General features: G+C 36.0%; 1 protein-coding gene across 9 annotated transcripts in view; it reads left to right on the top strand.

Annotated features, from left to right (window-relative positions):
- The window catches only part of Stk33 (serine/threonine kinase 33), a 214655-nt gene that overhangs the window by 154932 nt on the left and 31862 nt on the right, over positions 1-27861 (top strand). For 7 of the 9 annotated variants that reach the window (XM_087211742.1, XM_013074710.3, XM_004851380.3 and 4 more), the window contains 3 exons: positions 5305-5417; positions 6183-6268; positions 26900-27106. In XM_087211742.1, coding sequence (XP_087067868.1) covers positions 5305-5417; positions 6183-6268; positions 26900-27106 — 406 coding nt within the window. The remainder of the gene's footprint in view (positions 1-5304; positions 5418-6182; positions 6269-26899; positions 27107-27861) is intronic. The other 2 variants (XM_021263753.2, XM_087211746.1) reach the window with 1 other exon arrangement.

Genomic DNA, 27861 nt, shown 5'->3' on the forward strand with positions numbered 1-27861 from the left:
TGCTATTTCTGCTTCTTTGTCTGAGAAAGGTCTGTTCATTTCAGATGCCCACTTTTGGATTGGGTCTTTAAATTTGGGAGGTCTGATCTTTTTAAGTTCTTTATAGATTCAAGATAGTAGACCTTTGTCTGAGGAAGAGCAGGTGAAGATTTTTTCCCACATCGTGGGTTGTCTCTTCACACTGCTGGTGGTTTCTCTTGCTGTGCAGAAGCCTTTTAATAGGAAGAGATCCCACTTGTTGATTGTTTGTGCTAGTTCACGGGCAACTGAGGTTTTGTTCATAAAATCTGTTCCTACACCAATGTCTTCAAGAGTTCTACCTAACCTCTGTTCCAACTGGTTTAGAGTTTCTATTTTCATATTTAGATCTTTAATCCATTTTGATTTTAGTTTAGTGCATGGTGAGAGATACAGGTCTAGTTTTAATCTTTGGCAAGTTGAAACCCAGTTTTTCCAGCACCATTTATTACAGAGGCTATCTTTCCTCCAGTGAGGGTGTTTGGCTCCTTTGTCGAAGATGAGATGGCTGAGTGTGCCTGGCGTTGTTTCTGCATCTTCTAATCTGTTCCACTGGTCCTCAGGTCTGTTTCTTTGCCAGTACCATGCTGTTTTTATCACAGTAGCTTTGTAGTATAGTTGCAGGTTGGCGATTGTGATACCCCCTGCCATATCTCTGTTACCTAGAATTGCTTTTGCTATTCTGGGTCTCTTCTTGTTCCAAATGAATTTCTGGATTGTTTTCTCAAGGTCTATGAGGTATGCTGCTGGGATCTCAATTGGAATTGCATTAAATCTATATAGCAGTTTTGGAAGTATGACCATTTTCACTATATTAATCCTTCCTACCCAGGAGCAGGGGATGTCTGTCTATTTTCTGATATCATCTTCAATCTCTCTTTTCAGAGCGCCATAGTTTTCAGAGACGAGGTCTTTGATTTCTTTCATTAGGATGATTCCTAGGTATTTCAGTTTTTTGGATGCTATTGTGAAAGAAATTCTTTGCCCTATTTCTCTCAGTGAGTCTGTCATTCGTGTAGAGGAAAGCTATTGATTTTTGTGTGTTGACCTTGTATCCAGGTACTTTACTGAATTTGGTTATTAAGTGTAGAAGACTTTTGGTGGAGTTCTTGGGGGCTTCTATATAGAGTATCATGTCATCTGCAAATAATGACAAGTTGACTCCTTCATTACCTATCTTTATTCCTTTTATTTCTTGCTCTTGTCTAATTGCTGTGGCTAATGTTTCCAGAACTATATTGAACAAGAGTGGTGATAGTGGACATCCTTGTCTTGTTCCTGATTTGAGTGTGAAGGATTTCAGTTTTTGACCATTTAGTATGATATTGGCTGTTGGTTTTTCATAGATGGCTTCTATCAGTTTGAGGTAGAGACCATCTATTCCAATTTTTTGTACGGTTTTTATCATAAATGCATGTTGGATTTTGTCAAATGCTTTTTCTGCATCTATGGAGATAATCATATGGTTTTTGTCCTTGGCTCTATTGATATAGTGTATTACATTAATTGATTTTCGTATATTGAACCATCTCTGCATTCCTGGGATGAATCCCACTTGATCAGGGTGTATGATCTTCTTGATGATCTTCTGCATTCTGTTTGCCATTATCTTATTAAGGATTTTTGCATCTATGTTCATTAGTGAGATTGGCCTATAGTTCTCTTTTTCAGTTGGGTCTTTCTCTGCTTTGGGGATCAAGGTGTTGCTTGCTTCCAGGAATGAATTTGGGAGTATTGCTTCCCTTTCAATTTCACTGAAGAGTTTAAACAGTAGTGGCAGCAGTTCCTCTCTAAATGTCTTGTAGAATTCAGCAGTGAAGCCATCAGGGCCTGGGCTTTTCTTAGTTGATAAGTTTTTAATTACATTTTCAATTTCATTGGTTGATATTGGGTTGTTCAGAATTTTTAGGTCTTCTTTGTTCAACTTTGGTAATTCATATGTATCTAGGAATCTGTCCATTTCTTCTGTGTTGTCCATCTTATTGGCGTATAGGTTCTGGAAGTAGGTATTGATGACCCTCTGGATTTCTGCTGGGTCTGTTGTCATTTCACCCTTTTCATTCCTAATTGCATGGATTTGGGCCTTTTCTTTCCTTTTTCTGACAAGGTTGGCTAAAGGTTTGTCAATTTTGTTGATTCTTTTGAAGAACCAACTCTTGGCTTCATTGATTTTTTGTATCGTTCTCTTAGTCTCCATTGCATTGATTTCTCCTCTGATCTTTATAATTTCCTCCCTTGTATGAGGTTTTGGTTTGTCCTGCTCTTCTTTTTCTAGAAGCTTGAGGTTCAGCATCAGGTTGTTTAATTGGGCTCATTCTGTTTTCCTAATATGCATGTTCACTGCTATGAATTTCCCTCATAAAACTGCTTTCATTGTGTCCCATAGATTCCGATATGTTGTATTGTCATTGTCATTTAATTGAAGCAACTGTCTGATTTCTTCTTTAATTTCCTCTGTGACCCATTGATTATCCAGAAGTCTGTTGTTCAATTTCCACGTGTTTATGAAATTTTTTGAGTTTCTTTTGCTATGGATCTCCAGTTTCATCGCACTATGGTCTGATAATGTACAGGGGATGACTTCAATTCCTTTGCACTTACTTAAACATGTTCTGTGTGTGAGTATGTGGTCTATTTTGGAGAATGACCCATGTGCAGCTGAGAAGAATGTGTATTCTGATTTTGTGGGGTGGAACACTCTGTAAACATCTGTTAAGTTCATTTGTTGAAGAGTTTGATTGAGTTCTAGTATTTCCTTACTTATTTTTAGTCTAGTTGATCTATCTATTTGTGACAGTGGGGTGTTGAGGTCCCCCACTACAATTGTATTAGTGCATTTATGACTTTTCATGTCCATTAGTATTTGTTTTATATAGTTGGGTGCACTAGTGTTTGGTGCATAGATATTTATGATTGTCATCTCTTCCTCTTGGATTCTTCCCTTTACAAGGATGTAGTGTCCTTCTTCATCTCTCTTAATCAGTGTTGGTTTGAAATCTACTTGATCTGCAAAGAGGATAGCTACTCCTGCTTTTTTTTTTTGGTTCCTGTCGCATGCAGTATTGTTTTCCACCCTTTAATTTTCAGTCTATGAGTTTCCTTTTGAATTAAGTGTGTTTCTTGTATGCAGCATATTGTTGGGTTTTGCTTCTTGACCCATCCAGTTTATTTCTTTTGATTGTTGAATTGAGACCATTAACATTGATGGTTATAAGTGAAACGTATTGAGTTGTCATTGCCATGACTTTTTCTTTTTGTTGGGTTCTCCCCCTTTTCATTTAATTTCTTGTCATGCCAGATGGGTTCATTCTGCTTTGCTTCCTGGGGTTGTGATCCTCAATGTCTGTTCCTAGGATATTGTGTAAAATTCTTTAGAGTGCTGGTTTGGTATTCATGAAGTTCCTAAGGTGCTCTTTGTCATGAAAGTATCTTATTTCTCCATCCATTTTGAAAGATAGTTTTGCAGGGTACATCAATCTGGGTTGGAGACTGCTTGCTTTTAGGGCTTGGAATATGTCACTCCAAGCTCTTCTTGCCTTGATGATTTGTGTTGAGAAGTCTGCTGTGATTCTGATGGGCTTTCCTTTGTATGTGATTTGTTTCTTTTCTCTGACAGCTTGGAGAACTTTGTTCTTCTGTTGTGTTTCTGGAATCTTAACAATTATATGCCTATGTGTCGATTTTTTTTGATCAAGGCTATTTGGAGTCCTATATGCCTCACTTATCTGTATGTCAAACTCCTTTTCCCTGCTTGGGAAGTTTTCTGCCATTATTTCTGTGAAGAGATTTTTTTATGTCATCTCCACTCTCTCCTGTTTCTTCATTGAGCCAAATCAGTCTTACGTTATTCTTCTTTGCATCATCTAGCAGCTGCTGGATTGACTTCTCATGTTCCCTTATAATTTTGAAGCAATTTTTCTTTTCCTGGTCACTAATTGCAATCTTATGTTCTATATCTGATATTCTGTCCTCACATTGGCTCATTCTGCTGTGTAGACTTTCAATGGAGTTTTTCATGTCCTGGAAATCTATTTGCATCTGTTTTATGGATTCCATTTGTTTCTTATGTTGGGATTCCATCATGTACCTGAGCTCCTCTCTAGATTTATTAATCATGTCTTGCACTAGGGGCACAATTTCTCCTGTTATCTGAGAAATTATTTCTGATTTCATTTTTTCCAGATCCCCTTTTGTTGCCAGTTCATTGGGTCCAGGTGGTTGAGTATCAGAGGGTTCCATCTCATTTCCCTTTGGGGTTGCTGTAGGTGATCTGGAAGTCTGGTTTTGAGACTTATTTACGTGTTTTCTCATTTCAACTGGGGCGGGGTGCTGTTTGTGCCTGCACGGATTACCTCCTCTGAGTTGGGTGAGGTGGGACAGGGGCCGGGAGCAGCGGTAGGGATGGTGACCCAAAAGCCCTTTCCTGTGGGCTGGGAGCAGCGGGAGGGATGGTGGCTGGGAAGCCCCTTCCTCTGGGTCAATAGCAGTGGGACAGAAGGTGGCCCAAAAGCGCTTTTCTCTGGGCTGGGAGCAGCGGGAGGGATGGTGACCGGGAAGCCCCTTCCTCTGGACCAGGAGCAGTGGGAAGGCGGCTCAGAAGCCCCTACCTCTGGGCTCGGAACAGTGGGACTCAGTACCTTGGTCTGGTGGTCTGGTGTCCTCTGAGTCTTTGTAGTGTGGAATCAGGTGGCTGCCTGTCTGCAGCGGGGTGATTTGGTGTCTTCCTCATGACTCAGAACCTCGGTAGGGCGTGCACAGACCTGCCTGTCTGCAGCGGGCTGATTCGGTGTGTTCTGTGTGACTCAGGACCTGCCTGTCTGCAGCGAGCTGATTCGGCGTGTGTTCTGTGCAACTGGGGACCTCGGTAGGGTGTCCATGTTTCCAGAATTCTGGTTTGCATTATGCGTTTTATCTTAAGCTATTGTCTTATCCTTGTTTACACCACTTATATTGTGGACTTGAACTCATATACCTTCTTGTATTTTAACTCAATTTAGCTTAGTGTTTCCCTATTTGTAAGAGTTTTGTCATTTGCAAATCTAAAGGAGTCAATATATACATGTATACTTCGTCTACTAGGTCATTTCTCTGTTTTGAGAGAAGAAACTAGCATGGATCTTAGAAACCCCATTGCTTCCATTCTTACATGTAGAGAGGTATCCTTTTTTCCAATCCTTCATTTAAATATGAAGTATTACTACTCCAAATATTGCAGAAAATTAATTTTAATAGCCTTATTTTGATTAGTTTTTAAACATTTAAACAAAAATCATTGTCTTTATCTAGATTATGTGGAGAACCACCCTTTTTGGCAAACTCAGAAGAGAAGCTTTTTGAGTTAATAAGAAAGGGAGAACTACATTTTGAGGATCCAATCTGGAATTCCATAAGTGATAGTGGTAAGTGTAGCTTGACTATTATTTACTAAGCCAAATTCAAGAAAGTTGGCCAATAATAAGACCATTTTAAATATCTGTTTAGTCATTGTATCAGTCAGCTTTCCTGTTGCTGGAGCACAATACCCAACATCCACAATTTAAAGGAGGGCTTTAATTTAGTTCATGGTTTCAGGAGATTCAGTACATGGTTGGCAGGCTCCAAGGCAGGAACACCATGGTGAATGTGTGTGGCGAAGCAAAGCTACTTAGTTCATGGAGGCCAGGAAGCAGAACAGGGAGCAACACCAGAGAAAGGGGCAAGGGATATAGTACTCAAGGTCATGCCTCCATGAACTAACCAGATTTGTCCACAAGTGTGTACCACCAACCTCCTGGTGGGTTCCAGGCCAAGAAGTTGAAACAATCAAGCATAACTACCACAGTCATTAAATTTACTTTGGAAACAGGCACTATTTATTTGTGGAAATAGCAATGTCTTCACTGTGATTGTTAATAGCCAAAATTCAACAAAACCAGAAAATATGAGGTAGAAATTAAAGAGGAAATTTAATCATTATTTAGCTAATTTTTACTATAGACCATTAATTAGATAATCCATGCAATAACACTTCACTTTAAACCTTATTTATTAGGCATTCATAATAATGATATTTGGTGTCTTTCCTTCTTGTAGTATAGACTTAATCCTAAATAAATTATAAAGTATGTGATAGTAATCATAGTTAAGAGAAACAAAGATTTTCAAGATTTTTCTCTTATATGCAGCTAAAAGTGTTTTGAAACAGCTTTTGAAAGTAGATCCTGCTCACAGAATCACAGCTAAGGAACTACTAGATAACCAGTGGTTAACAGTAAGTTACAATAATATTTTTTTCCCTTCCTTTCCAACATGCTGCCATTGCTTATTTCTTTGCACTTGGCTTTATAGCCTTTGTAGATAGTCTTCTTAAAACAATCAAATTAATTTCATCTCTTGACAAGTTAAAAAAGATTAATGGGCATTTTCCTTTTTATCTTTTATGAAAAAATAAAGCAAAATTTCATAACAAAATAATAAGAGAATAACAATAGTTAATACACTGTTTATCATTTGTTTCATTCACACTACTAGTTTATCTTAGATTACACAAAGAAAATTGTGTATTATTATCTGTTGCTTTTTTTTGTAAGAATCTTTTTGGTTTATGTCTTATACTCTGGGCATTTTCAAACTGGTACAACTGATACTACAGTTGTTTACATATATTTATAGAATTTTAAATGAATTTTGCTTTGTTCTTAGTCTTGAAGGTATCATATCCAATAGAACAGAGCTGAAAGATGTCTTTTTTTAAAGCTATAACATACTGAAGTAGTCTGTATACAGTAGTTCAGTGATACAAACCACTGGAACCATCCACCTCTTTGAATGCAGCGAATCTTTGGGGACTCAGAAGAGCCAAAATCTTCAAACAGTGTCTGTTGCCTGGCTTTAAATCTTAAACAGTTACTTATTTACATGTTGGTTTCCACAATTGGACTAAATAGACCCTGTGTCTTACTGACCTCTATATCCTTCTTCTCAGAACAATACCATGTCACAGAAGGAACTTTGAAAGGGACTGCTACTTACTTCTCAGTATTTATTCTCTATTTTCTGTGGTAATAAGGATTCAGGCTTTAAACTGGAAATATTATTATCCAGTTAAAAGCCTTTATACCCTGGTCTTGTCTGCTAATCATCATGGTGTTCAATGAGATGTGAATGGAAGTCGGCAGAGTTTTCTCTTAAATGGAGGGGGTATGGCGTTTTTCATGCCCTTCCTCTTTCCTGGTGACTAAAATGCAGATGTAATGGCTGGAGTTTGGTTTTCTGTTTTAGACCATAAAGTGGAACCTACAAACTGGGCAAGGGAGAGAACATGATGCAAGAACCCAGGGCTTATAGCTCATACAGTTGCCACATGAACCTTTGACTGCACATATCCAGACTTGCAAAAAATATAAATAACAGAGTTCTCTCATCTTTAAGACACTGTAAAACATCCAACTGAACCTTATCCCAGTTAATACAACACTAAATAAACAGTTGCCAAAGTAGTGTATGATTTGGTAAATGAATAGGTCTGTAGATATGTCAGCAAAAGTTTAAAAACGGAGACTAGAGATTACTAGAGACACATAGAAATATTACTAAATAATATTTTTATTATTATTATTTTGGGATTTTTTTGAGACAGGGTCTCACTGTACAGTTCAGGCTGGCCTTGAACCTACGATGTAGCCCAGGCTCAAAAGCAGGGTGATCCTCCTGCCTTGGCCTCCTGAGTGCTGGGATTACAGGCATGTGCCACCATGCCTGGCACTAAGCAATATTAGTCTATGACAAAATTATACAAATATTATTTGCTAGACACTGAATTAGTACTGAGGATACATTATATAATTACATTTGAAATGTAAATGAGCATATAATTATAGTCTTAAAAGATCACTCTGACTGTTGGGTGAACAATATCTTAGAAATAGAGAGTTAGATATATATTGAAGTAGTATTGAGAGATGATAGTGGCTTCAACAGTGTGGTAGCAATAGAGATGAAGAGAAATATGTGTGAAATATATTTTTTAGGAGTGTAAATGACAGAATTTGGTGATGAATTAGATGAGAAGTAAGGATAATGGAGGAAGTAGTGTGATATCTAGATTTTGGTATAACGACTCCTTGGACAGTGGTGCCATTTAGTGAAATGTGGAAGACTAGAAGAGAATAGATTTTTTTTCTAAGGTGAGTTTGGTAAACCAACTTATATGTGATAAGTTTGAAATACTTGTGTAGCTTCCAAGTGAAGATATCGAGTAGGTAATTGAATATATGAGTCTGGAACTGGAGAATTCTGAGCGGGAGATATAAATTTGAGAATCCTGAATGTGGAGATGCCTTGTAAAGTCATTTAACTAAAAAGAAAAATTAGGAAGAAAATACAGAGAGGGAGAAGCAGCCCCAGCAACGCACTCTAAAGTATTATGACATTTAGAAGAGGCGAAGATAAGTTTAGATGCCATAAACATAGAGGTGTCACTCTTCTAAAATCTCTGGTTTTCCTTCGGCAATTTCTAATAATTGCTTTGAATAACATTTTTTTCCTTTAAGGGCTGAAAACATAGTCTTCACTAGAGAATGGATTATATCTGCCCTCTTCTGTGAATATCTTGATCTCTCATAGGATTCTGTGCAGCAGTTATTTCTGGCCTACAGTAATTGTGCAAATGAGTTAGCAGCTAGATCATTGCAAAAATGTACTGAGTAGATTTGTAGTACAGGAAAATGAAAAATTGTAAAGCAGATGGTGTGCCTTAGAAATTTATCTCTTTTCAGCATCACACAACATTCGGGTTTGGCCATTTAATTATTTGTTTTCTAATTAGTACAACTTTATTTCTGGCTTTGGTCATTTTTCCAGAAGTCTCCATTTTTGATCCTCTGTAACATTTGTCTCTACGAAGTCTTTGCCAAATGGATAAAGAAGTGACAGATATGTGTACTATATTGGACTATCCTAAGGAGTACACTGTATGAAATTTAGAATACTGGCATTTTACAAACTTCTGAAAGACAAAACTCTTTTCTTCTTAACCACTTGAAGTCTTACTTATAATTCATAGGCTGTCCATGAAATACTCTAAAGAAAATCTTTTGCAGTTCCTAACCCCTAGTAACGATATTGTTCAAAGAGCTTTATTAGACAAAAAGTATCTGTGGTTTAGCCTATGTGTTATACATTTTGAATCATGGCACATACTGTATTTAAAAAGTATTCTGAGAAAAATAATTATTTCTCTATGTACATTTAAGTGAATGGAATGTTAGATAAATACATATTGCTATCCTGAATTCAAAAGTTAAATGTTAGATATAAGGAAAAAATATCCAAGAAAAATGAGTCTTCTGAAAAGAAAATTTGATGACTCCCAATGTCAGAATTGTGCCTATTATTTTCTTGCATCTATTTTTTTATTTTTTTACCTGTTTACTATCACAGTGTCTGAGAAGATAATTGCTTCCGATTAGATAATTGCAGTAGCTTCTTGGTATTGCTTTAAGTCCCCTGGTGACAAGTAACATCAAAAATTTACATTTTTGAACAAGTTTCTGAGGAATTTCTTATACCCACTTATATTTTAAAATCAGTAGTATAAATTAAGAAAATTGTTTTACTTCTACAGCTTGTTAAAATGTAGCTCCCAGTTTTGAGCTTTATTGGTATTATTTATACATTAAGTAATTCCTTCAACACATTTTTTTAATGCCTACCATGTTCTAGGACCTATGCTAGGTAATAAAATATAGTTAAAGTCATATTAGACATAGTCTCTGACATAAAGAATTTAAAATGTAAAGAAAAAAAAGAACTTACATTATAGTAAGGGAAACAAGCTATATATAAGATAGCAAATACAGGGGAAAAAATGACAGGTGTTGTGAGAAATTGCCAAATGACCAAAGGTACAGAGGCAAGCAAGGTGAAAATCAGGAAGTTCAATTGACTGTCAGATAATATACTTGAAGAAAAAGAGTGGGAAATGAGACTAGGAAAGGAAAGAAAATTGTGAGAGGATTTAAATCTTCAGTTAAAGAGTTTTAACTTTATTCCACGTAAAGAACTCTTCTATGCTCTTTGAAATGAAAGAATTATTCTTATAGTGTGTCGATCTTGCAAGGTGTCTTATTTTAAAAGATGAAATAGTCATTTAAATATGTATTGATTTTGCTGGAGATTTAGCTCAGTGGTTCCGTCATCTGCCTCGCAAGTGCAAGGTCCTGAGTTCAATCGCCGGCACCAAAAAAAAAAAAAAATTATTGATTTTAACAAATACCTTTTGACTGTGATACATCAGATTATAGGGGTACAAAGATGAATAAAACACAGACCCTCCCCATGCTTGCCGCAGTTACAGTCTGCAGTTTGTTTTATAGTCACAATTTGCAAGACACTTGTAATCAAAGTGTAGGGTCAAATTTCAGAACAGCATTTCCTAATATTTGAACAGGGCCCTTGTTCATTAATTTACAAATTGTTCAGGTTTTGGTCATTAGCTTTTGACCTTTAACCTTGACATACACACCTACAGAAAAAGATGGGAATTTTCTGCTGCCTAACTAATTGTTGGCCATTATTGTTTTCCTTCTGTATATTTTCATCCTCATATGCTAAGACTCTCAACTTTATTTTACTATAAATTATTATTAAACTCTGAATTATCTCATGTATATATAAGAACATGAGGAGTCCCTATTTAATGAAGCTTTTAATAAAATAGTTAGGAAGAAGCCCATTATTAGCCAGGACACTTGAGAATCTGTTCAATATTAAATTATGTATATATACTAAAAATGCAACAAATGTTTATTGAATAAATATTGTGTGCTATGGAGGAACACAAAGGTCGGTCTGATACAGTAACACAGGTTGTGCACAGCTTAGTAGAGAGTTTAAAACAAAAAAAGAAGATGATAAATCTAAGAATATCTATATAGTAGTACTACTAAGTTTCCAAGAAAGAGCTCTTATTATTCTCCTTAGAAGATAACAAGAGGTGATTAAAGGTGGAAGTGTTACCAGGTTTTGGAGTGATGGAGTCTCCTTGTAGAGGTGGTTTCTAGGTTCTTTCTGTCCTGAACAAAGAATTAATTGGTCAAGACAAGTACAAAAAGTAGCAAAGTGTTATTGAAGGCAGGAAAAGAAACAGGCCCAAGTGAAGCTCAGCAGGTCCCAGCACCTGGAAGGAAGCACCCTGCCTCCATCCCAGGATCCTAGGGCAGAGAAGCTGAGCCAGTCCCAGCACCCAGAAGGAAGCTCCCCCGCTGCCATCCCAAGCTCCTAGAGCAGAGAAGGTGAGCTGCGTGGGCACCAGAAGCACCCTCCCACCCCCCCACCCCGTGGAAATGAGAAGACACATAAACAAGCCTCAAAAACAGACTTCCAGATCACCTACGGCAACTCCAAAGGGAAATGAGATGGAACCACCTGGACTCTCTGAACTGGCAACAAAAGAGGATCTGGGAAAAATGAAATCAGAAATAATTACTCATAACAGCAAAGATTTTGCTCATGGTATAAGACATGATTAATAAATCTAGAGAGGACACAGATAAAAAAATAGAGGAGCTGAGGAACATGATGGAATCCCAACATAAGAAACAAATGGAATCCATAAAACAGATACAAACAGATTTCCAAGAGATTAAAAACTCCATTGAAAGTCTGCGCAGCAGAATGAACCAATGTGAGGATAGAATTTCACATATAGAAGATAAGATTGCAATTAGTGAGGAGGAAAAGAAGAATTGCTTTAAAATTGTAAGGGAACATGAGAAATCAATCCAGCAGCTGCTAGAGGATGCAAAGAAGAATAACATAAGACTGATTGTAGTCAATGAAGAAAGAGGAGAGTGTGCAGATGACATAAAAAAAACTCTTCACAGAAGTGATGGCAGAAAACTTTCCAAGGAGGGGAAAAGAACTTGACATACAGATAAGTGAGGCATATAGGACTCCAGCTAGCCTTAATCAAAAAAATCTACACATAGGCATATAATAGTTAGGATTCCAGAAATCCAACAGAAGAATAAAATTCTACAAGCAGTGAGAGAAAAGAAACAAATCACATACAAAGGAAAGCCCATCAGAATCACAGCAGACTTCTCAATGCAAACCCTCAAGGCAAGAAGAGCTTGGAGTGATGTATTTCAAGCCCTAAAGGAAAACAACCTCCAACCCAGATTGATGTACCCTGCAAAACTATCTTTCAAAATGGATGGAGAAATAAGATACTTTCATGATAAAGAGCACCTCAGGAACTTCATGAATACCAAACCGGCACTCCAAAAAATTTTAGACAATACCCTAGGAAAAGACAATGAGGATCACAACCCCAGGAAACCCAGCAGAATGAATCCATTGGGCGTGACAAATTAAACGCAAAAGGGGAGAATCCAACAAAAAGAAAAAGTCATGACAAGGCTTTTAAAACTTTTGACTTCATCTCCCTAATGAGTGTATAATTCAATCTTATTATTGTACTGATTAGTATTTTTCTGATTCTAGAATTGCACACCATTCCTTGTCCTATACTGGCTATTTATCATCTGCTTATGTCTACATTTTAATTGGGTTGTCTATTAATGAGCTCTAAGAATTCTTTATATATTCTGCTCATAGGTTATATGTATTGTAAATATGGTCTGTTTAAGGACTACTTTTCGTTTTAATGATTCATTTAAAGTTCTAAATTTTGATGGAATCTCATTTATCAATTTTTTTCTTTTATACATCATGTTTTTTGTATCCTAGGTAGTTCTTGCCTACCCTGAATTCATAAATATTTTCCCTCATAATTTCTTCTTAAAGTTTTATACTTTTAGGCTTTCTTATTTAGGTTCATAGATCCCTTCAAATTATTTTCATGTATGGAAAAAAAGGGTTGAGGTTAATTTTTTATATACGGATACCAGATGTTCTAGTGCCATGTGCTGAAGACACTATTGCTTCCTTGGCTCTTGAATCGAGTTTATATTGTATAAAATGCTAATGTTAAATAATCTTTCAAAACTCAGTGGACCATATATGTGTGGTTCTATTTCTAGATTCTCTGTTTTATTCCAATGATCTATATGTCTTTCCTTACACCAACACTACCTTGATTACTGTAGCTTTAGAAGAAGTCTTAAAATTGGGTGCTAAACGTCTTCCAACACTGTTTTTGTTTTTGTTTTTGTTTTTGGCTTTTCTGGGTCCTTTGTACTCCTACATAACTTTTAAATTTCAATATCCAGTTCTTCATTTATAGCAAGTATACACAGACCTGAATTTTTATATATACCTTGTGTTTTCTAATCCTGCTAAATTCAAGTACAAGTTCTAGGGGCTCCTAGAGATTTCTTAGTATTTTCTCTGTAGATGATCATTTCATCTACATATAAAGATTTTGCTTCTGCTGTGCCAATCCTGTCCTAGTTGTGTCATTTTATTGCCAGACTATTTTGGTGGGGACTAAGTTTCAAAGTTTAATGGACAGATAAAGGGTAAGCATATCTGCCCTTGTTCCCCACCTTAAGGAGAAAGCATTGTATCTTCTCCATTCATACAAGGTGTTCTTGCTGGAAGTATGAAGCACATGTCTTTAATTTGTTGAGAAGATTCTGTTTTACTTCTAGTCTCCTGATAGCTTTTACCATGAACAGCTGTAGAATTTGGTCCAATATTTTTTCTCCAACTAGTGACAGGATCATATGGCTTTTCCCTTTCCTCTGTTAAAATGATGACTTTTGGGGGTGGATCTTCCAGTGCTGAACCAACACTGCCATCCCTATAACAAAACCACTTTCTACATCCTGCCAGATCTGACTTCTAATAGTTTGTTTTGTTAAACAAATTTCTATCTGTCTTTATACTTTTTCTTCTATTATCTTTATCCAATTTTAGGATTAGCACAATGTTGAGTTCCTAAAATGAGGGGAGAAGTGTTCCTTCTTTTTTCTGCTTTAATTGTTTGATATAATTTATCAGTTAAAATGTTTATGAGCCTGCTGTTGTCATATAGGTAGGTTTTCAAACTAGGAATATACTTTCTTTAATAGGTGCTATTCAAATTATATATTTCCTCCAGAGTTAGTTTCATTAATTTGTCTTCCAAGGTACTTCTTAGAAGTTGTCAAATTTATTTCAAAACAGATTTTTGAAATATGCTTTCTTTATCCTTTTAAATTCTGTAAAATCTGTGGTTATGTCTCCTAGATCTTAATATTGTAATTTTAAAAATGTATAACTGATATTGTATAACAGGAAGAAAAGGTCTAAAAGAGCAGGGGAATTGGGAGGGGTAGGGGAAGGGAAAAAAGGGAAAGGAAAAATTATGAGAAGAGGAAAAAAATGGAAATAGAGTCTTTGCAAATAGGGAAGGGTGGAGGGGGTGAAGGGAGGGCAAGGGAAGGGGAAAAAAATAAGAACCAAGAGACTCATGTAATGGTGCAAAATCCCAATGATGAATGTAACTGTATTTTATACCTAAAATGTACCAAAAAAGTTAATGGTGGGGGGGGAATAGAAACAAGCCTTGCAGAATTAGTTTGGGCCAAGTAAAAGTAGGGAAAAAAGTACACCCTACAGTGTAAGAGTGGGCCACCATGCAAGAGAGAACACAGTGGCAAAGACTCAATGTAGACAGTCCTTTTTGTATCACCTACTACTCAGGGTGATGTCAGGCTTAGGCCATCCTATTGAAAACCTGCTCGAGTTCTTATGAGAAGCCCATGTGCAAGGCTGTAAGAACTGTTTTGCACATGTGCCCTGGGGATTTTATAATTAATAGGTCATGCCTACTTCCCCAGCCAGCTTTGCCATACCCTAATCTCCTGTCTCAGAAGTAATACATGATCTATAAAAGAAGGGGTAAACAAATTAGTGTTGGAGCTAGGGTAAAAAGGAGGATAATTCTAGGTAAGAAAAAATCACAAAAGCTTAAATAAAGACAAAAATATGAAGTATATTCAGAGACTAGTTAGTAGTTTTCTTTTTCTAGATCCATTAAAGTTATGTATAGGAATAGTGGGGAACTAAGCTGAAAAAGCATGTGGGAGCTATTTTGCTCTGGATCTCGACTAAGAATACATTAGACTCATTTGCCAGTGGGTTACTACTGAAAGTCAGTAAAGTGCCATGATCACAGCTGGGCTTCTGTGAATGATCTCTTTTGTCCTTCTTACCCTTGTAGATGACGTGAGTGGATTTAGATACTATGAAGGTTAAGATTAATTGTCAACATGATTGGCCTGGGAGGAGCTGCCTAGGGCAGTACACTTTTGGGTGTGTCTGGGAGGGTCATGGAGGTGTGACCTTACTTTAAACTGACAAAAGCCATTCTGGACAAACCCATCCTATTAAATGGAGAAAAACTGAAACATTATCTCTAAGATCAAGAACAAGACAAGAGTATTCACTCTCACAACTCCTGTTCAATATAGTACTCACAACTTTAATCAGAGCAATTAGATTATAGAAAGAAATAAAGAGAATTTGAATAGGAAAGGAAGAAGTTAAACTATCCTTATTTGCATTATCATTTGCACAGATGATCTAAAAAATTCTACCAGAAGATTTAACTTCAGCAAAATGGCAGGATACAAAACACAAAAAAAATCAATAGCATTCCTGTATAGCAACAATGAACCCACTTAGAAAGAAATCAGGAAATAAATCTCATTCATAAAAAGTTCAAAAAAATTAAATATCTGGGAATTAATCTAGCCAAGTAAGTAACAGACCTCTATAATTAACACTACAGTGCTCTAAAAAAGAGATTGAAGAGGACATCAGAAAACTGAAAGACAGTTCCTGTTCTCGGATTGGCAGAACGAATATTGTCCAAATGGCCATATTACCAAAAATGACATATTGATTTAATACAATCCTAATCAAAATATCAATGGAATTTTTCACAGATTTAAAAAAAAGAATTCTAAAATGTATATGGAACTAGAAGAGAACCAGAATAGCAAAAGCCATCTGGAGCAACAAAAGCAAAGTAGGAGACATTACAATCCTGGACTTCAAGTTATACTACAAAGCTACAGTAATAAAAACAGCATGTTACTGCCATCAAAACAGACATGCAGATCAGTGGAATAGAATGGTAGATGCCAAAACAACTCCAGGCACATTCACCCATCTGATTTTTGACAAAGGGGCCAATAACAAATGCTGGAGAAAAGATAACCTCTTTAAAAAATGGTGCTGGGAAAACAGGTTATCCATGTGCTAAAGAATGACTCTAGATCTATATATTCCACCCTGTACTAAAGTTTGGAGATGCTGAGTAGAGAAGCCCTAGAATGCTACAAGCTGTGGACAGTGGAATATTCTGGTCACAACTCAGAAGACCAGAATGCTGAGAGAAATGCAAACAGTAAATACCAGACTGAGTAGGATTCATTTGGAACAAGAACTGTATTTGCAGTAGGACTTCAGACCATGTGTGTTGTCCTCTGCAAAAAACTTTCTCTACATTTTATTCATATCCTGACATTTTATGGGAGACTGAGGTGAAGGGTGACAGACTATTTTGGTGGGAGAAATTTCAAGGCAGCTCAATGTTCATTCAGGTTGTAACATGAGTACTGCTTGCTGCTTTTAGCAAGATCTACAGTGAGAAGTGGGATGGAAAAACCCATTTAAAAAGTCTTCAGTTATACCATAAAGGAAGTGCTTGAAAGTTTGAGTAGAGGATAGTATGGTTACTAAAAGATTAGCATTAAAAAGAACCCAAATACTTTGCATCAGGACAATATGAAAGATATCTTGAGAGCATCTCAGAAACCTGCAGGACTCCACTGATCACAGGCTCAAGGGTGCAAAACTGTGAAGCTTTCATTTGAGTAAAGAGCTGCTAGGCCTCTCCTGCTTGAGAAGAGTTGCCAAGGACATTGATTCTCTGAGATTCATTTCACAATGCTCAGCTATCCGGGCCCTCAGAGGCTTCAGCAGCCAAGATCTAAGAGAGTCCAGCTACTACTCAAGCTGGTAGCAGACTTTGGTGTCATCTACATGGTGCTGTATGAAGAATCCAAGAGTTGTGGGCTCAGGGAGGCTTCCACCCAGATTTCAGAAGGCCTGGGAGCTTACACAATGTGCCCCTGAAAGCACAATGAATAAAATTGTGAAAGTGAAGCCAAAAGTACAGTAGTGGTCCCAGGGACATGGAAAAATCATGAATGTGGAATATCTGAGGAAAAGTACATGCAGTGAGCAAAGCCACTCTACAAAACAGGCCACAAAGGCTGCAACCAGCAATGCCCTAGGGGTGTTGAAGACCTTTAGAGTTCACATCTTACCACAACTTGCCCCAGGTGCTGGACACGAGGCTACTGGAGTTACTGTTTGCCCTGCTAGGTTTCAGCTTGGTTTGGTCTCATTCCTTTCTATCTCTCTATTTCTCCCTTTTGGAATGGGAATGTTTACCTTGTGCCTTTGTATGTTGAAAGTGTTTAACCTTCTGTTTGATTTTTTTAGGGGCTAACAGCTAAGAAGCTGTCTTGAGTCTCAGAGGAGACTTTGGACTTGGATTTTTCAGCAATCCGGGAACTATTAAAACTTTGGTGACTCTTAGAGATGGACTAAGTGCATTTTGCATAAATAGATGTGGATGAGACTTTTGAGGGCCAGGGCATTATATTATGGTTTAGATCTAGATATCCCCCAAAATTCTTCTGTGTTCAGATGCATATCTTTTGGAAGGTGATTGGATGATTGGGGTACTATACTCACCAGTGGACTCATACTGGTGAGGTTAGTGGCTGAGTAAGCTACTGGGAAGTGGGGCCTGGTTGGAGTAGGCAGGCCACTGGAGGTGTGATCTAGAAGGGTATAGGTCTCTCCCTGGCTCTTCTCTTTTCCCTCTGCTTCCTGGCTGCCATGTCATGAGCAGCTTTCCTCTGCCCAGACACTTCCACCATACCATTTTTGCACTGGAGCCAGCTGACTATGGACTGTAAGCCTGAGCCAAAATAAACCCCTCTTCCCTTCAAGTTGTTGGTTTGAGTATTTGTTCTGGAAATGAGAAAAATGACTAACATTCTCTGTATAATGTAATATAACAAAACTAGACCAAAACATTATAGAAAGGAGAACTATTTAGTTACTAATATAGGTATAAAACCTTAAACAAAATATTAGCACATTGGATCCAGTTATTTATATGAACAGATAATATATCATAACCAAGGTGAGTTCCCACCAAAAATACAATGATGGTTTAATTTCAGAGAAAAATCTATAACTTTTAATCCTCAAGAATTAATGTGAAACATTAAAGAAGAAAAGGCATGTGATAGTTTCAAAGGAAACAACTTGTAATAAAACTAAATTAATTCATAATCAGAAATAGAAGGAAACTTTCTTGATTAATTACAGCAAATATTCTGAATAGGAAATGTAAGAAGAATTTCCTTTGAAAGAAAGAATAGTCAAGGAAGTCAGCTTTCAATATTTTCCCCCATCTTTGTTAATCTTAGTCAAATTAAGCAAGGAAAAGAAATTAAAGATGTGAGATTTGAAAAGAAGAAATAAATTTTTTTACTTGTAATAATCTTCAGGTAATTTATTAGGAATAAGAAAGACTAAGAAAGATAGATAAGATTAATATACAGAAGGCAATTGTATTTCTGATTGCTACCAAATAGCATAGAAGATGTAATAAAAATGAAGCTATCATGTAAAACAGTCTCAAAGAATATATAAATCTAGGAATAATACAACATAAGATTGCACAACCTCTTTGGGGAAAGTTATAAAATTTTATCAAAAAGCATTTAAAATAAATTTAAAGATATGCTACAACATGGATCAGAAGACTTAATATAAAAAATTCCCCCATAACATTGTATAAACTTATGTAAATCCGATCAAACTCCATAAAGTTCCCTGACCATACAATTTATATGGAAGAGAAAAGGGTCAACAATAGCCAAGACATTTCTGAAGGTCTTGCTGTACCAGATATAAATTAAGAATTCTGAAGCTATGAATGAGAATGTGGTAATGGTGCTAGTAAGCACATTGGCTAATAGAATAAGAGGGTACAGACACATTAGTGTATATCTAGAACTTTTATGACAGTGGTGATACTGAAGATCAGTGGAATGAGTCTATTCAATAAATGGAGTGGGAGTAAATTGTTTATCTATATGGAAAAAATGAAACTGGATTCTAATCTCACACCATAGACAACAATCAATTCCAGAGGAATCATAGACAACTTAAAAACAAAAACTTTGAAACCTTCAATGGAAAAGAGTGGTGAATATCTTCTGAGATATGTAGGAAAAGATTTCATTGATAAGATACCAGAGGTATTAACTAACATAAAAGAAGTGATAGGTTAACTTGGCTATATTAATTTTGAGAACTTTTATTTGTAAAACAACACATTAGGGAAATCTGATAGTTTATAAACCAGGAGAAGGCTTTAACACAAATAACCAACAAGGGAGTAATGTAATGGAATTTATGTAACTATTGCCAGTCAATACAAAGAGGACAAACAACCTAGTACAAAAGGGCAAAGAAAGGACTAGACATTTCACAAAAGAGGACAAACATTTGGCTAATGAACATAAGATGAAATGTTTGACTTCATTAATGATCAGGGAAATACAAATCAAGACCGCAGTGAGTTAAACAATAAGCAAAGTCATCTAACAATACCAAATATTGGAAACAATGTGGATAAGAAATATCTTCTAGTCATTGCTGGTGAGAGTATTAATGGTGCAAGTGCTTTTGGGATTTGGCATTGTCAGGTAATGTTAACAATTCTCACACTCTACAGAAGGAATTTTACTTCCAAGAATACTCCAAAGAACTCTTATTTTTTTTTCTTTTTTCTTTTGTCCTGGGGATTGAGCCCTAGGCCTTCATATTGAGCTACAACCTCAGCCCTTTCTTTCTTCCTTCCTTCCTTCCTTCCTTTCTTTCTTTCTCTCTCTCTTCCTTCCTTCCTTCCTTTCTTTCTTTCCTTCCTTCCTTCCTTCCTTCTTTCTCTCCTCTCTCTCCCTCCCTCTCTTCCTCGCTCTCTCCCTCCCTCTCTTCCTTTCTCTCTCTCTCTCTCTCTCTCTCTCTCTCTCTCTCTCTCTCTCTTTCTGTCTGTCTTGATACAGAGTCAGGCTGGGCTCAAACTCTTGCCTTTTTTGCACTGAACTTCATCCTTAGCCTCTATCTATTTACCTATTTATCAATCTATCTATCACCTATCTATTTGTCTATCTATAATGTTGAGAGAGGGTCTGGTTAAGTCTCTAAGTTGCCCAGGTTGGGCTTGAACTCATGCCTCAGCCTCCCAGAGTGCTGAGATGAAGGGTATGGCCATCACTCCCACCACATGCATGTCATAAGACAGATGCAAGATTAATACAAGTGGAGTATTCTTTATCTGAAATCATTGGGTCCAGATGTGTTTCACATTTGGAATTTTTCCTCACATTTTAGAATATTTACATATACCCAATAAAATAGCTTAGGGATGGGACCCACGTCTAAACATGAAATCCATACCTTATGCACACAGTTTGAAGACAGCTTTATATAATATTTTTAGTGTACCTGCAGTTTGACTGCAACCTGTCACATGAGGTCAAGTATGAAATTTTCTACTTGGGGCATCATGTTGACACTTAAAAAGTTTCAGATTTTGGAACATGTTAGGGTTTGGGCTTCTGGATTAGGGATGCTCAGTTTGTAGAAGTATATAAAGGAGCAAAACTCCAGAATCAACTCAACTACCCTCTGGAGAATGAATACACTGTAGAATAGTCTAATACTAGAGTATTATATAGCAGTGAACCTGATTATGCTAATAATATCTACAAAACTATGAAATGTTTTAAAATTATAGTTTTGTGAAGATGTAATTTACTTACTGTAAAATACATAGATTTTAAGTGTTTAGTGTGATGAACTTTTGGTAACTATCATCCAGAGAAATATGTAGAACATTTCTGATCCCTTAAATTCCCAAGGTAATGAAAGAAATTTTCTGTTTCCCTTCAGAAGCTTTTTGTATTTTCAAATTTAAATCTTTGTTACATTCATGAATTAATTTTTATGCCTGTTGTAACATAGACGTCTAGGTTCATTTTTTGCTCTGCAAGTATATGCCATAGTTCTAGCAGTGCAGTTTTGAGTGGAAAAAAAGTACCAAGGCCTGATGCTCATTTTATGAAGTTAAAACACCTAAAGAAATATTTCTTTTTGAATACTTATAAAATGTGATAAAAATATAAAAGGAGAGCAAGCGAAATAAAATAGCAAGATTTTGGACAGCAGTCACCTCAGGTGGTAGAAGGTAGGAGGACAGAACAGGTCAAAAACATTGCACCAGATAGATGAGTGTGAGTATTATGTGTTTTCTAGTTTTCTTATTGTGCAATTATTTCATAGGTGTTTAATAAATTACAAATGAAAAAATAAAATAATGAATCTTTGCATGTATTAATGATAAAATATGTCATGAGGTGACAAGGATATCACTTCAGTCCCTATGCACTTGAGGTTCAATGAAATATATTTAAATTCTTATAATGAAATAAATCATAAAATTGATTTTTAACACTCTTCTGTCTGAAAATTTAATTAGGTCTCTGCTAGTCTGTTGTAAACAGAGAAACAAAACATCTCACTTCTAAAGGATTTTTTTACCTAGTCACTAAGTTCATTTGCTTCTGAACACCAAAACAAGAATTGTGGTTGTCCTTGGTCCTCCAGAGGTTGTTTTTTTTTTTTTTTTACATTTAAGTAAAATTCAAGGTGGGTGAGAGCTATGTTTTGTTTGTTTGTTTTATTGTGAAGTGGAAAAGCTTACTTTAAAATAAAACATGGAAAGTATTACTATAAATCCTTGCTCAAGAAGATGAGAGAAATTGAGGGTCTTGAAACCGATTCCCTGCAAGCTATCTCTGCCCACACATCCCTTGGAAAATCTTCATGTACAGCCAGGTGTTCATATACTCCAGTTTGACGAATGTTGCTTTGAAATGTATTGAGTTTGAAAGCTCAGCTACATCCCTAACTAGAAATTTTTGGCAGGCAGTTGGAAATGCACTTCTGGAATAAGGTAATTGAATTTCTTAGGCTCTTATAGGAGTGTCAACACCAGGCTTATCTACTCATGTTGTTGCCACACTTGTGAAAAAAAAAATCACTGGGATGACTTTGTTAGGAAAAACTTTAAAAAGGCCCCGCTACAGTTGCTTCCTTTTGTGTTTGCTACTACCTTGATATGCTGTTGCCTTGGCTCGTAGAGGTTGTCAGGGCATGTTTGATGATTTCATTGAATGCTTTCAGTTTTTTGTCTGAAGTTTACATTATACCTTTTCTTACTGTAACTTGCATTATTAATCTGATAAAGGTAATAGTTGACATTATGCATGGTAGATGATTTAAATGATAAACAAAATAGGAAAAATACTTTTACTGCATTCCTTCTCACTAAAGATAATCACTAAGTATCTTATATATCTTTTCAAATACATTCTATAAAGTTTTATGTATACATATTACACAAATAGGTTCACATTATGTAAACTATTTTTTTTCACCTAATATATAGGAAAGATTGTCTTTTTTAAAAAGAGCAACATTGTATCCCAAACTATAGATACAATATTATTTTGTAAATAGTCCTCTGTGAATATGGAACATTTAAATTAAGACTTTTTCTATTATAATCAGCAAATGTTCTTATAAATATATGTTTGCATCCTGTGTCAACATTATCTATAGGATAAATTCTAAATAATGAAATTACTAGTCAGAGAGAATATGCATTATGCATTTTATTAAATTATTGCTAATTTTTTCTCTCATAAGCAGCTAGTAAATAAAACTGCTTGTTTCCCCCACACCCTTATAATACTTGGTATTATCAAATTTAAATTTATGTCCACCTATTTTGTGAAAATTGGCACCTCATTGTTTGGATTTTATTTTGTGAAGTTGAATATCCTTTTATATGTTTTCCCAAAGTGTTCCCTTTTTATTGAAAAATTTACTCCTACTAATATTACAAAGTGAAGTATTATAGCTCTTTACAAAAATAGAAAATGACTATAAGCTAAAGATCCAAAATGTTCCCTTTAATTTTGCTTGTTTCATACCTTCTCACTCCCACTCATGCATATCACTCATTCACACATTAAAAATCCTTACTAAATATGTATTATTTATAAAACACTGATGGCAGTCTCTTTAAAAGTCAGATTTTGTTAGATGGGTCTGCATTTATGGAGCCTGTCTACTAAGGAATTAAATCCAAATCTTAGTATTTGACCAATGTTTCTCCATGAGTGGTTTTTCTAATTTTTCAAATTAAAATTGTCTCAACTATCTGTTGGTAAAATAAATTTGAATGTATTAATTAAAAGTCTGAGTGTCTACTTGTGACAGCCTCAGATTACCATATTGTTACTGCAGCCAACAAAAGGAGATCAGAGTGTAGTGTTTTAATGGTTAGGTGCCATATAAGCCCAGTGACTTCCCCAACAATTTTTCCCTATTTTTTTTGTTTGTTTGGTTAATTTATAATTTCTGTTAAACTAGAGAACTCACGACACATGGCTGTTGGCCATTAATTTTTTGGTTAGTCCAAGTATCTGGTGTGATTCCTCTTCCAGCCTCTAGCAAGCAAGAAGTTGGTGGTGTATTAAAGCATTTTAGGCAACAAGGACAGTGGAGACTCAGTACTGCAGAGTCCAGATCCAGACTGATATCACAAGTGAATAAAGGAGGCAGAGAGTTAAAATTTCCAAATAGTAAAGTGTTTTTGTGGTGATCATACTCCTATTTTTTGCTCTTTTCCCACAATCTCTTTGAAATGAGAAATAGGGCAATTTCCCTGAGGTCAAAGGCATTATAGTTTACTATGTAGAGTGTCAAACACCTAACTCTGGGGCACTGTATGTGTATATATGATCCAGGCATATGAAAGACTACTAGAGATGCAGACTCCAGATGATATAGGCAACCCTTACTTGGCATGATATTGCTGGAGAGTAAAAATGATAGTGCAGGCTGAAACTGTGCAATATGATCTTAATAGTGGGAAAATCTATATTAAAAACTATTGGTTGTAAATATATAGGAAAATAAAACAAAAGTAAATAGTATACCATAATCTAGAATATCAGAAACCTTATGAATTAAATTCTATTTTTTTAAAAAAATGTATCAAGATTAGTGTAAATAATGGTTGCTTTATTCTTGTCATATAGCTTACCATATAGAGGAAGCATCTGTTTTATGCCTTGGCAGATTTTCATACTACTTTATAGGTTTGGATCAGCTTCCAATATTTTATTCTTTCCACTTCCAATGTCATGAAGTATTTGTGAAAGTTCTTTAAACATAAAAGGGTGTGTTTGTGGGCATCACTTCCTCTGGAGCATCTTCATTTTTTCTGGAAGAAATACTTTTTTCAATTATATTGACAAGTCTGCCTCTACTAAGCTCCTGTGGCTGCATATCTAGACTTTGTAATAGCAGCATTGTTAACATTCCCACAGCCAGCCATTTCTTCTGGTATTCTCTTTACCTTTGATTCACATTTCACTGCTAGCATTATCATTTTTATTTCTTTGCTGAACTTTCATCTTTGTTGACCAATTCTCTGGGAGTCAAAGAGGCAACACACTGCATACCTAGCTAGTTATCTCTGTGAGAACTGAGCAACAGATGCCCAGTGTCTCCAGTGACCAGCAAACTGAAAGAATTAACATGATTGGTCGTTGATCATACATATCTGTTTGATTTGTGAACTGAAAGACTAGCAATGACGTTTGAACTTTATGCAGTGATAGTTAATATACCATGGTGACTGAAATTTGAATTCTGCTATTGGGGAATTTATGCTTATTTAACTAAATCAAGATAACTGAAATTTATGCACATCAAGACTTTGCAAAGCAAGGACTATCTAAATAAATAGGCATTTACATTGAACTGATTGCATAGGAGTTCTGTAGGAGGTATAATTTTGTTGGGCATGATAATTGCAGGTTTAACTCATTACTAAAGCTTCTTAGAGGAAACTTACAGAACATAAGCATAACTTTGCTTTTTATGTCAGGATAAGTTAGACTGTACAGTGGCAACAAATGCCCCCCCCCCCAAATCTCAGTGTTCCTAGTACCTTCCATTGTAAATTGGCTACGAGGAGGAGTGGGGCTCTGTTTCACTTTATCCTTATTCAGGAACCCAGGCTACAGGAGGCACCGTCTCTTCGATTTTGTAATTACCAAAGTAGGAATTGGGAACACAATGAATTGGACACTATCTCTTAAAGTTTCTATCTAGAAGTGATATATAGCATTTCCAATCATATTTCACTGGCTAAAGTAAGTCACATGGTCATGTCCCAAAGCGGCAGAGAAGTGAAATTCTATCATTTGCCTAGAAGGAAGAAATGTTGGATGAGTAGCATTAGTGATGACTGTAGTATCTAAGAGTTTACCTGGGAAAAGCATATCAGGGCACGCAAGGCCACTGAGGACTGAGATTGCAGGCATAGATATGTCAGATTATCTCTCTGCTAGTAAAAGATAATCAAGTTGAGGGAAAACTGTGTGTGTCTGCATTCTAGAAGCCTGGATACTGGGAGTTTATGACATTAGATTTAGAAGTTATGGTGAAGCTAAGAAGTGGGTCAAGCTGTGCTCATTCAGATGAGAGCTCTGAGACTGTCTGCTATTCTAGATGACTTCAACCCTCTTCTGGTTGCTGTCTCTGAGCCTCCATCTGTGCTTTACTTGAGTTTAAGTTGAATGTATCTTTGGCAGTTCTGAGGTCTGTGACACAGATGATTCTTAATTTGAGCCTTGAAGGGAATGTAGGCTGTGGCTTGGCAGAAGGGAATGGCAAAGGCATTCTGAAGTAAGGGCACAGAGGATGAATGAGTGCAGTCAGTTTAAGGGAGACTCAGATGCTATGAAAGTGTCAAGAATATTGACCATCTTAAAATAGGGTAAGATAGAAGAACCAAAGGGAATTAATCACATCATGATTCTCATTTGTTATTACCATCCCATACCTAATGTGTGTCTGTCTTTAACTATCCAACATATTTAACTCTATAAACCCTCAAAGGTGTATTAGGGTAGCTGTACTTATAGTACCTTGTCTCATAGATTTCTGCATCATTTATGCTTAACACCAATCTACCTACATACAAGATTAATTTAGAATTACTTCATTGATGTGCCTAAACTTAAACTTTTCATTTTAATCTAAACATGATCCAAATTTCTTGCCTAATTTTCTCTAATAGGCTGAGATGTGAACAAAAATATTTAAGACATATTTAGTCATGTAGGACTAGTCACAAGGTTAATACAAAATGAGTAAATTTGGTCTGATATAGTCATATCTGGGATAAGAACAGTATACTGGCTTGATTATAATCAGATGACCACATTACAAGGGCTTTGAAATCAAATACTGACGTTCTTAAACATGTTGTTTAATCAACTGAATTTAAATGTTTTCATCTAGACTTACCGTTAACATTAGACCCACTAGCCTTTGGACAACTTCCTCTATTCCAGCCTCCCTATCAGTTTCTAAGAAAAATACCATAAGAGGTCTTTGGCTTCCAGGGTCATGAAGTATTTGCCAGAGTATCACTCAATGCGGTGTCCTTTAAGAAAGCATACTATATAGTTCTTTCAAGACTGACTATTCCCCCTCTGAACTTTGACATTGTGTAAGTGATGTTGTGCAAGAGGTGTGACCCATGTCAGGATGGGGAATGTGCTCCAGTGGGCATCAGTTTTGCATTATTTGGCACTGTAATTTTTCCATATGGCTATCACTGAATTTTGAAGACTATATTGCTAAAAGAGTAAGAGTCTTTTCAATTATCTAAGCCATTTATAACACCAAAATCTATTGTTAACATTAGGGCAATACACTTTCTTCAGTGAGACCAACAAATGTATTAGAAATGATGAAAGAATGGAAAAATAACCCAGAAAGTGACGAGGAAAACAAGAAAGAGGAGAAGAATAATCAGTTCCGTCAAGAAAAGTTGGAATATCACCAGCAACGCAGAAATGTCCCTGCTGTCAATGACACTTCAGGTGAAAAGGAGGAAAACCCAGCAAAACAAGTAGGAAAAACAATTGTTTCACTTATCCAAACCCTAAAATACCCTTCACGACATTGGGAACATTTTTTGCAGCTCTTTTTGTTGTTAATTTGTAACAAAAGACCTGCATCATAGAAGCAAATAAAGTTCTTTTTGCCTCATAGGTTGTCATAGTTTAGAAACATGGCCTGAATGTTTAAAATCAGTTATCATGGAGAGCAGGGGTGTGAAAACTTTTTTTGTAAGGGCACAAATACAGGTTGAACATCACTATGGGATACTTAATCTGTAAAGCTTGTGGGCTATAATAGCCTTTGTTATAACTGCTCACCTCTGATGGCATAGTATGAAAACTGCCATAGACAACAAATGAGCATGACCATGTTCCGAGTAAACTTTAAAAAATATATATAAACAGATGGCATGCCAGATTTGGCTCATGGGTCCAAATGAATCAGTTCTGTACTTTACCAGGCTTTAGAATTTGGAATTGCTTACCTAGAAAAAGATAATTATTACATTGCCTAATTATTTCTAATTTTATGACAATCAAAACTCTTTATATAGGTTTACTATTTTACTTTATTAGACCTGAGTATAGTTCTATTTTTTTGATAAATATAATTTTGTTAACATTTTTATTAGCATTAATCCTAGATTATGGTCTATTAACTGGATATCCTGGTAAAGTTTGCCCAAATTACCACACCTCCATTTTTTCTGTTTGTAGAAATTAATTTGGTAGTTTTTCTCCTTGGGTCCTGAAATTTAATGAA

This window comes from Heterocephalus glaber, unplaced genomic scaffold (genome assembly GCF_053883595.1).
Source record: "Heterocephalus glaber isolate CG9 unplaced genomic scaffold, H.glaber_assembly_v1.0 deba00001428, whole genome shotgun sequence".
In the NCBI taxonomy this organism is placed as follows: domain Eukaryota; kingdom Metazoa; phylum Chordata; class Mammalia; order Rodentia; family Bathyergidae; genus Heterocephalus; species Heterocephalus glaber.